General features: G+C 35.8%; 3 protein-coding genes across 4 annotated transcripts; 1 reads left to right on the forward strand and 2 right to left on the reverse strand.

Moving 5' to 3' along the window:
- Positions 1-495: 495 nt before the first annotated feature.
- Positions 496-2,181, forward strand: LOC145102932 (GDSL-like Lipase/Acylhydrolase superfamily protein). The gene is made up of 5 exons (XM_079040450.1): positions 496-814; positions 898-1,028; positions 1,114-1,347; positions 1,438-1,693; positions 1,796-2,181. The coding sequence occupies exons 1-5, from the start codon at positions 541-543 to the stop codon at positions 1,990-1,992; spliced, it is 1,092 nt and encodes a 363-aa protein (XP_078896576.1). The 5' UTR covers positions 496-540; the 3' UTR covers positions 1,993-2,181.
- LOC145102931 (polyadenylate-binding protein 6-like) lies at positions 1,881-4,024 on the reverse strand. The gene is made up of 5 exons (XM_079040449.1): positions 3,635-4,024; positions 3,226-3,538; positions 2,892-3,139; positions 2,520-2,804; positions 1,881-2,435 (listed from the first exon to the last, which is right to left on the reverse strand). The coding sequence occupies exons 1-5, from the start codon at positions 3,891-3,893 to the stop codon at positions 2,215-2,217; spliced, it is 1,326 nt and encodes a 441-aa protein (XP_078896575.1). The 5' UTR covers positions 3,894-4,024; the 3' UTR covers positions 1,881-2,214.
- A 152-nt stretch (positions 4,025-4,176) lies between these two features.
- LOC145102933 (protein CHUP1, chloroplastic-like) lies at positions 4,177-7,617 on the reverse strand. 2 transcript variants are annotated; one of them, XM_079040452.1, is made up of 6 exons: positions 7,486-7,617; positions 7,282-7,410; positions 6,885-7,154; positions 6,713-6,807; positions 5,750-6,355; positions 4,177-5,052 (listed from the first exon to the last, which is right to left on the reverse strand). In XM_079040452.1, the coding sequence occupies exons 3-6, from the start codon at positions 7,108-7,110 to the stop codon at positions 4,312-4,314; spliced, it is 1,668 nt and encodes a 555-aa protein (XP_078896578.1). In that variant the 5' UTR covers positions 7,111-7,154; positions 7,282-7,410; positions 7,486-7,617; the 3' UTR covers positions 4,177-4,311. The 2 variants fall into 2 exon arrangements, with proteins under 2 accessions (XP_078896578.1, XP_078896577.1); XM_079040451.1 differs by having other exon boundaries at positions 7,282-7,584.
- Between the last annotated feature and the right edge of the window lie 1,248 nt (positions 7,618-8,865).

The raw sequence follows: 8,865 nt of genomic DNA on the forward strand, positions 1-8,865 counted from the left end.
ATTTTGGGACGGATGGAATACTAGTTTATAGAAATGGTCCGATAAGCTTAAAAATTAACAAAAAGAAAAAACAAAACTAAGGCATTTTCATTTTACGTAGTTTTTATCTTAGGCGCCTCTAGTACAAGATTTGAAAACCACATAGACAAGCCATATGAATTTTTCAAAAGTTGTCCTAAAAGTACATATTGAAACAAACTAAAGGGACCAAATCTATAATTTACTCCAAAACCATTTATAACAAAAATCTTTGTGTTGATATCAGCGGTAAAATGAAATCCAATATGTACTATATGTGGTACATTTAGTATTTATTGTTATTAGAGGTAAATGAAATCCAAACTAAACCACCTCCATAGCACGCTCAAACTTACAGACTTCGTTCTGTGCATTTGTCGAACCAAAACAATGATCAATGATCACCCATCTGTATTAATGGAGTCTCTACCAACCTTGACGACGTCCATTAAATGCTCCATCTTTATAAACAGACCTTCCTTCACACATACTCCCAAATTATAATTTCCAACAAAGCTGTTAATGGCGTCCATTTCCACACCCAGCAGAACAACACCATGGGCGGCGGCGCTGCTCCTTTCACTTCTCGCCATCGCCATTACTTCCGGTGAAGCTCAAGACTCCACCACCCTAGTTCCAGCCATCATTACTTTCGGTGACTCCGCCGTTGATGTGGGTAACAACGACTACCTCAACACCCTTTTCAAAGCTAATTACCCACCCTACGGCCGCGACTTCGCCAACCACCAAGCCACCGGAAGGTTCTGCAATGGCAAACTCGCCTCCGACATCACCGGTAACTTAACTACACCATCGGTGTACATGCATGTTTTGAAACTCAACATATGATAAAACTAAATGCTTGCTACTTAACTACAGCTGATACACTTGGATTCAAAACATACCCACCGGCGTATCTCAGCCCTGAAGCTTCCGGAAATAATCTTCTCATCGGAGCCAATTTTGCGTCTGCCGGAGCTGGTTTGGATGATAGAACTTCCATTGCGAGCGTAAAAACCCAACATTTTCTTCAACTGAATTAGCTATTATCTTTTCCGATGATAATTAACACATCGTTAATTTCGAAATATGCAGCATGCAATTGCATTATCGCAACAATTACAATACTACAAAGAGTATCAAGGTAAGCTAGCACAGGTCGCCGGAAGTTCTAAAGCCGCCTCCATAACTAAGGACGCTTTATACTTACTTTCCGCCGGCAACACCGACTACGTTCAGAACTATTACGTCAACCCTTTCATTAACAAAGTCTACACTGCCGACCAATACGGATCCTACCTCGTCGGAATCTTTTCAAGCTTCGTCAAGGTAAAATTAATCCTAATCCGCCATTAACGTTTCTCGAAATCAGATGTTTTACTATTGTGGATTTTACTAATTGGTTACAAACGAAAACAGGATTTGTATGGATTAGGAGCAAGGAGAATCGGAGTGACGTCACTTCCACCGCTTGGCTGCTTGCCGGCGGTGAGAACTTTGTTCGGATCCCATGAAAAGGGGTGTGTAAGCAAAATCAACACAGATGCTCAATCGTTCAACAAGAAGATAAATTCAGCTGCAACCCAACTCGGATCACAACTCCCAGGTCTCAAGATTGTTATCTTCGACATCTTTCAACCACTTTACGACCTCATCAAAGATCCCGCCTCCCATGGTAGTGACTCAAATTAAGTCTGAAATTTCATATCCTTAGAGTCTGAATTCGATTTCGTTTACGTGATTACATCTAATCGTTTATTTTTATCTGTGATTTTAGGGTTTGTGGATGCGTCGAGAGGGTGTTGTGGAACAGGAAGAGTGGAGACGACGGTGTTCTTATGTAACCCTAAATCGATCGGGACATGTTCCAACGCGACTCAGTTTGTGTTCTGGGATAGTTTTCATCCATCTGAAGCTGCTAATCAAGTCCTTGCTGACACCTTAATCGTCGCCGGAATCGCCCTCCTCGGTTAATCAATCATCATCGCACTTTTTTTATATAAACTTTGTATTACTTCATGTACACAATGTTCTATAATTCGAAAAGGGCAAAATCAAGTTTCCATTACTATTACTTCTGTTTTTCGTTATGTTTGAATTCAAAATCATCGATTACAAGTTGTATTCAAGAATCCCAGATTCAATTTTACACGTATTTGTTTCTATTCGTTCCATGATTTAGTAGAAGACTTCTTCTCACTTCGGATCTTGTAAAGCAAAACCGCCATTGCAGGAGCTTGATTTTGTTTCATTTACTTGATGATCATCATCTTTCTGAACATTAGTTTCCAAATATGGCTTCAAGTTTCGAACTTTATTAAAGAAGGTGAAGGGAAAAAGTGTCTGCAATCTTCTCGCATATTCTTCTCTGCTCATAGCAACTGTCACTTTCATGTACTTTCCATGATAACAAAAACCTGCAAAAAAAACCAAGATAACGTAAATGAATCGTAAAATCAAGAATCGGATAAACAAGATTTGAATTGAATAGAACTAATCACCATTAAGATTCTTCACAGCTTTCATGGCGTCTTCTGGTTTCGAAAAACAAACAGACGCAATTCCTTTGCTTACTCCATTACTGAAACGTATCACTTTCGTGAAAACAACACAACCGAAAGCACCAAAAACTTCACGAAGATCCTTTTCGTTTACAGATGTAGCAAGATTTCTCACATACAGATTTGAAGTAATAATGGGTTTCGTTTTTTGAACATGGGTACGTCGTAAGAAAGAATCTCTTGCAGCTTTCATCATTGCCTTTCCAACATACAATTTCTTTAAACCTGTTTCGTTTACAAATTCAAAGATGTAAATCTTTCTAAAAACAAGAACATTCGAATTAGATAAACAATGGAATGATCAGTTTTTACCGATTACTTCACCGTTTAGGGCTTCAATGGCGATCTTAGCGTTATCATGAGATTCAAAATTGACGAATCCAAACCCTTTTGATTTTCCTTCTTTGTCGTTCATAATCACAGCACTTGTCACCTTTCCATACGTTGAAAACTTTTCAATTAACGAACTCTCTGTGAAGTTTTCATCCAGATTTTTCACATAAACGTTTGTAAATTGGGGTTTCTTCCTCTCGCTTTTCTTGAGATACTTCGCAACAGTTCTAAATATCGAAACACATTAATGTCATTGTCAAGAAACACTTAAATCTAAAGCGAGATAATAAATTAACAACCAAAAGAAACTTACAAAATCTTGCCCTTAAGTACACATCCATTTAATACATCGAGAGCATCTAAAGCCGAGTCCTCTGAATCAAATTGCACAAATCCAAATCCCTTACTCTTTCCATCACCTTCTCTCGCAATTTTACAAGAAAGAATCCTCCCAAATATCCCAAATACCTCTTCCAATTTAGTTTCATGAATTGACAAATCAAGATTCTTCACAAAAAGATTCCCGATTCCAGTTTTTCGCAAAATAGGGTCTCTCTGACACCACATTAACCTGATGGATTTCCCTTTTAATTCCATGTGGTTTAATCGACACAATGCATCAGCAGCTGTTAAACAAAATACCCAATAAGATCAAGAACCCACAAAAACGATTAAATCAAGAATCAAATCAAGATACAACAAAAGGGAAGTAAAGTTATTACCATTAAAAGGAAAGTAGAAATTGATGTAAGCGTAGCGAAGAGATTTGTGGGAGAAACGATCTCTGCAAAGATGAACAGAATGTAATGGGCCAATTGCAGAAAAGAAGATATAGAGGTCAATTTCGTTGACGCTTGGGTGGAGATCACCGGCGTAAAGTGAAAACGGGTTTCCTGTGGGTGGTGGTGGTAGTAACCGGCGGGGTGATAGTAACAGCGGTGGTCGTGGTGGTGAAGCTTGAAGAAGAACGCATTTCGCCATTACAGAAAAGAATCAAACGAAGATGGGGTTTCTGAACTTGAATGAAAGTGATTTTTGAAGAAATTGCTTATTTATAGAGACATACGGCTAGATTACGGAAGGGGGGAACTTTCGAAACTTTGGAAATGATTAAACGTCGCCGTTTTGAGAAGTACTCGTCAGATATGCTTCTGTGATATCAACTCTTTAAATATTTATTTAGTTTTTCTTTTTCTAATTGGTAAGATAAAAAATAACATGGGTTACGTTAGAAACGCTTTCTAGGAATGATAACAAAACAAAATTTCAAAAAGAATAATAAATATATACTTTTATATAATGTTTGTTGACATAATTCATAAGACAATAATATGTATACTTTCATGTATTTGGTCAAAAGTTCTAAGTTTCTAACAATATTACAATAAAAAAAGATTGATTAAATGAAATCAAGTGATAAGGAACTCCTGTGCAACTTCAAGTTCGATGAAGCACGTGTGTCTTTTAAAGCTTCTGCGTATTTAGCTAGCTCTTTATCTTTACTACACGAAGAAGAGGAACACAAACGACCACCATCATCATCATCATCTTCTTCATCAATGGAATCAATCTGTTTGTAAAAGCATGCATCACTATGTCTACGAGTTAATCTTCTTGAATCTATCGAACTACGATTAGATGATCCCACTGATGATGTACATGTTCTTAATTTCCGATTATCAGATGATCTTGATGAATTTCTGCTTTTCCCTCTTAAAAGTCGAATGAGTTTCCCAAAAAACTTATTGTTGTTTTTACGAGGCAATGAATCATTGATAAAGGATTCATCAAGTTCCATTGAATCGGTCATCATGGAAGATCTTGACCATCGATCTGAGTCGATGTCTGTTACGTTTATATTCATTTCTCCACCACCTTCTTTGTTTGCGTATTCAAGGATCATTTTTTTAGCTTTGTCTTCAGATTTTGGACTTAGTGATTTACTGAGGTCTTTTGCACTTGTTTTATCGGGTCCCGGATTGTAATTACGAAGCTCGTGTCTTAAACACGCGTTAATCCATCTAAGATAAACAAGTTCTTCCACGTCAGCACATTTTTCCGCTCGAAGTCGCTCGATTTCTTGTGACATGTCTTCATTTTGTTTCTTCAAGTTCTCACTTTCTTCTTTGAGTTTTTCGTTCTACACAACAAAGTTAGGATCAAATGAAAATCAATAAGTATTGTGTGAATTTATAACTCGTTGTAGACCAATCATTTTAGGACTTGTTGGTAAATTAACTAACTAAATCATTTAATTCTGTTAATAAATCCCTTAAAATCCGGATTTTGACTAAGGTGCCTAAAATGTAGTTGCTTACTTTTGAAAAGAGAACCAAATATTATACTACATTTGTTATTACTTATCCTCCTACTCATTAGATCAAGACAAGTGTCAAAATCCAGAAAAAAATTATTTGTATCCACATGTCATAATCTTGTATGAGGAGGATAATTATGAACAAAATGGAGGAGGATATTTAAATTTTCTTTTGAAAATGATTGGTCGAATGAATTATACATTCACACAATAGATGTCATTTATGTTTGAACATGGCTCGTCTCTAATATATACGAAAGTAGACCGGACATGTCTAACTGATGTAGGACACTAACGGTCTAAAATGCCCCTGGATGTTAACTATGATACCATGTTAGATTGATATAGTATATGTGGAGTCATTTATTTTCTTGCAAAAACAGCTCTTTAAAGGGAAGAGATTAGACCATAACACAATGGAAACATGTCTAGCTTATATTAGACAATAACATAACCGAATAAAATAAAAGAAATTAATGGAAAAATTGGAAACAAAATAAAAAAAGATTAAACGACTTACTTCGCCTTCTTCCAAAACCGATGTAGCGATCATTTGAACACAATCTAACCTTCGCTCCAAATCGGAATTTTCTAACAGCAAATTATGGTTCGATTTTCTCAAATCTTCAACTTCGGCTTCCAAACTTTTAACCTTATTTTGGCTTAATTCAAAATCCGGATCAACTTTAACCACACGTATGTGTTCGTTATCTTGCATCTTTTGAACTCGTTGTTGAAAATCCAAGATTTGATTCTTGTTTTGTTCGGCTTCGGATTTATGCTTCTTTTTGAGCATTTTTATTTTGGCACGTGCGGCTTCAAGATCCGTTACAACTTTCGTGTAATCAATCATTTGTGCTTGTAATCTCCTATTATCAGCTTGCAAAGACTCGATTTTAAGAGCATAAAGTTTAGCCTCCATGTTATTTAGTTTAAGACGATTTTGAAGCTCCATGACAGCAGTTTCTTGCTCTTTTTGACCATAGTATTCAAGTAACTCGATTTCCAAATTTCGTTCTCTTTCTTTTAGGATTCTGACTGAGTTTCTTAGGTTCTTGATCTCTTGCTCATTGGTATCCCTTTCTCCACGTGGATACCCTTTGAATGATTCGATATCATGCAACCCCTATATAAGATAGAAACCAAGATTCTAAACAACAAGAGAGAAGATGCCATGTTATACTTTTCATGAAATTACCTTCCTAACCCCGTATATTTCATACACTTGTCCTACGTTGAAAAGGGTATTTTAGGAAAGAAAGATCAAACACGAAGGCAAAGAATCATGGCAGGAAAGGAAAGAGTTGCCTAATTTGTAAGCAATGTATGTCATACACGAATCAAAATTCAAACATCATGTGTTTATGCCTAAAAAGACACATCCTTTTGTAAACTAATGCATTTGTTTAATATTAAGCCGATTTTTAAGAGTCAATTTCCCATGAATAATGAAGAAAAATGGTGTAAACGAACAGGATCTTACACGTTTGTCTGTTGACAAAGGATCAAAATGGAGAGAACTGGTTGCTATTTGGGATGCTTGAGGATTGCTTCTTGAATTCATCAGATTGTTGCAATCTAAACACACATTTATCCTCAAGAACATGAAGAAATAACTGTCATGATCAGAAACAAACAAACAAAAAAACAGAAACCTGAACGTGTACGAGAATCATGTGAGGATGAAGAAGCTTTGGATTGTTTGTTCATGATCCAAGAATAAAGAATTCCGCCGATAGATAATGCCAAAGGCACAGCGAATTTCAATAACACCGGCTCTAAATCTCTCTTTTCGTTTCCCATTTTATAATAAATAAAACCTTCAGAAATTTCACCATTAACGCCTCTTAAATAGTCATGAAGAAAAAACAGAGCATGCATATGTTGACTTGTTCTTCACCACTGTCGCCAGCCATTTTCTCATCCTAAAACCAGATTACAAGTACGACCCATTTTGGAAAAGGAATCAATTAGCAAAACCCTTGAACAATTCGTGATGTAAATGTATATATGATGTTAATTTGAGAAAAGAAAATAAGGGGAAATGCTTACAAATGGAGAGCTAATTCTTGAAGACATTGATTTTCCGGTAGAGAACCTGTTCGCCGGCGACGAGTTAAACGCACTCTTCTTCTTAAATTGTTGTATGGTGGACGGAAAACGGTTGATGTATGAATGAAACTGCAAATTTATCAATTAATAAATAAACGGGGATCCAATCAAAATTCAAGTATTTGGATTGTATTTTCGTTTTACGTTTAGGGTGATCGTAGTTTTTTCTTCATGATATATGATGAATATGGGCTTGAAAGATTCAGCTTTTCATATGCCCAAACCACGTAAAAAAGGTAGAACGATGAAGGAGAATTTATGTTTTAAATTAAAAAGTTATAAACAAAAAAGTATTCTTTCAAAAGGAGTTACCAAAATGACATTAGTTTCGAGTATTCCATTTACCTTGTTTTTCGTGTGTCCATACCAAATTCCTAATTGTAATGGAAATAACCAATGTTGTAGCTGTTCAAAAAGAAAATCTTTCATCAATTCATTTTAGATATTTGTTTTTTAAAAGATAGTTTTAGGACCATAAATATAGAAATTGCAGGAAAATAAAGAAAGATCAAAATTTTGTAGTCTATAAAAAAAAAAGACTGTTTATAAATTGATTTTTGAAATTTAAAAGATCTTTTCAACATTAAAATTTAAATAATTATAGTTTTACAACACTAAAAAATATAACTCATACAACCCACGATAACAATTTTTTAAAAAAAGTTACTCATTCCATATAATTCGAAAACAACACGTTAGGTTGCTCATATCAAGTAAAAAACTCATCACTCAAACCCATTGTCGTTATAAAATAATAAAGCGTGAAACTTGTTAAAGTACAACACCTGTCACGTGCTTGGTTCATTATGCACATTTCTATCATTTTTACTTTTTTGCCCTTGTGTTTATTTCCCGGTTTTAATCATTTGACTTTGTCTTTCAGGTAATGGGCAGTTTTCTTGCTCTCATGTCACATGTCAGCGGGTCAATTCTTTTTTACAGTTTCTATTTTTGTGTAAGCCATAGGGCTACCTGGTTTTCTAGTTCCTATAATTTACTTCTTTAAGAAATAGACACACCTTTGTGTACAAGGAGTGTTCATAACCTAGGTTAACAAACTGGTATCAAAGCCTACATCTATGACAAAACTTCAAGTTGTTGGTTGTGTCAAGAAACTCAACAATCATAATTATAACACTTGGTTCACTTGTATCTCTTCGTACAATAAGGGATTTGATATGTGGGAAGATGTAAATGGTGCTTGTAACGCTTGATACAGGTATTATTTATTTCTCAGCATTTTAGGGTTTGGACTGGAACTCAACGAGTTGGGGAGCTCCAACTCGTCATGTAGGGATCTTTATGGACGCGGGATTAAGGGTCTACTCGACGAGTGAGGGAGACCCAACTCGACAAGTAGACGCTGGAAAGGAAAACCCTAATTTTGAAGGTATGCACCCTATTTAAAGGCCTTAAGCCTCATTGTTAGCCTCCCTCATCGTCCTCTCAGTCCAGAGAAACCCTAAATCGTGTAACATCTCCTATTTTCGATTGTGTGTGAGTTAAAAGTTTGTGTTCCATGGT

Source organism: Lactuca serriola, chromosome 4 (genome assembly GCF_051521515.1).
Source record: "Lactuca serriola cultivar US96UC23 chromosome 4, Lser_US96UC23_V15, whole genome shotgun sequence".
Classification (NCBI taxonomy): domain Eukaryota; kingdom Viridiplantae; phylum Streptophyta; class Magnoliopsida; order Asterales; family Asteraceae; genus Lactuca; species Lactuca serriola.

Bases quoted from the DNA above. Each gene is read 5' to 3' on its own strand.
- LOC145102933 (XM_079040452.1), bottom strand. From the start codon at position 7,110: ATGCATGCTCTGTTTTTTCTTCATGACTATTTAAGAGGCGTTAATGGT. The intron at 6,356-6,712 runs GTAAGATCCTGT...TATCTTATATAG, and splicing joins CTTTGTCAACAGACAAACGT to GGGTTGCATGATATCGAATC. The intron at 5,053-5,749 runs GTAAGTCGTTTA...TTTGTTGTGTAG, and splicing joins CGGTTTTGGAAGAAGGCGAA to AACGAAAAACTCAAAGAAGA.
- LOC145102932 (XM_079040450.1), top strand. From the start codon at position 541: ATGGCGTCCATTTCCACACCCAGCAGAACAACACCATGGGCGGCGGCG. The intron at 815-897 runs GTAACTTAACTA...ACTTAACTACAG, and splicing joins ACTCGCCTCCGACATCACCG to CTGATACACTTGGATTCAAA. The intron at 1,348-1,437 runs GTAAAATTAATC...AAACGAAAACAG, and splicing joins TCTTTTCAAGCTTCGTCAAG to GATTTGTATGGATTAGGAGC.
- LOC145102931 (XM_079040449.1), bottom strand. From the start codon at position 3,893: ATGGCGAAATGCGTTCTTCTTCAAGCTTCACCACCACGACCACCGCTG. The intron at 3,140-3,225 runs GTAAGTTTCTTT...TTCGATATTTAG, and splicing joins GTACTTAAGGGCAAGATTTT to AACTGTTGCGAAGTATCTCA. The intron at 2,436-2,519 runs GTGATTAGTTCT...TTTTTTTTGCAG, and splicing joins AGCTGTGAAGAATCTTAATG to GTTTTTGTTATCATGGAAAG.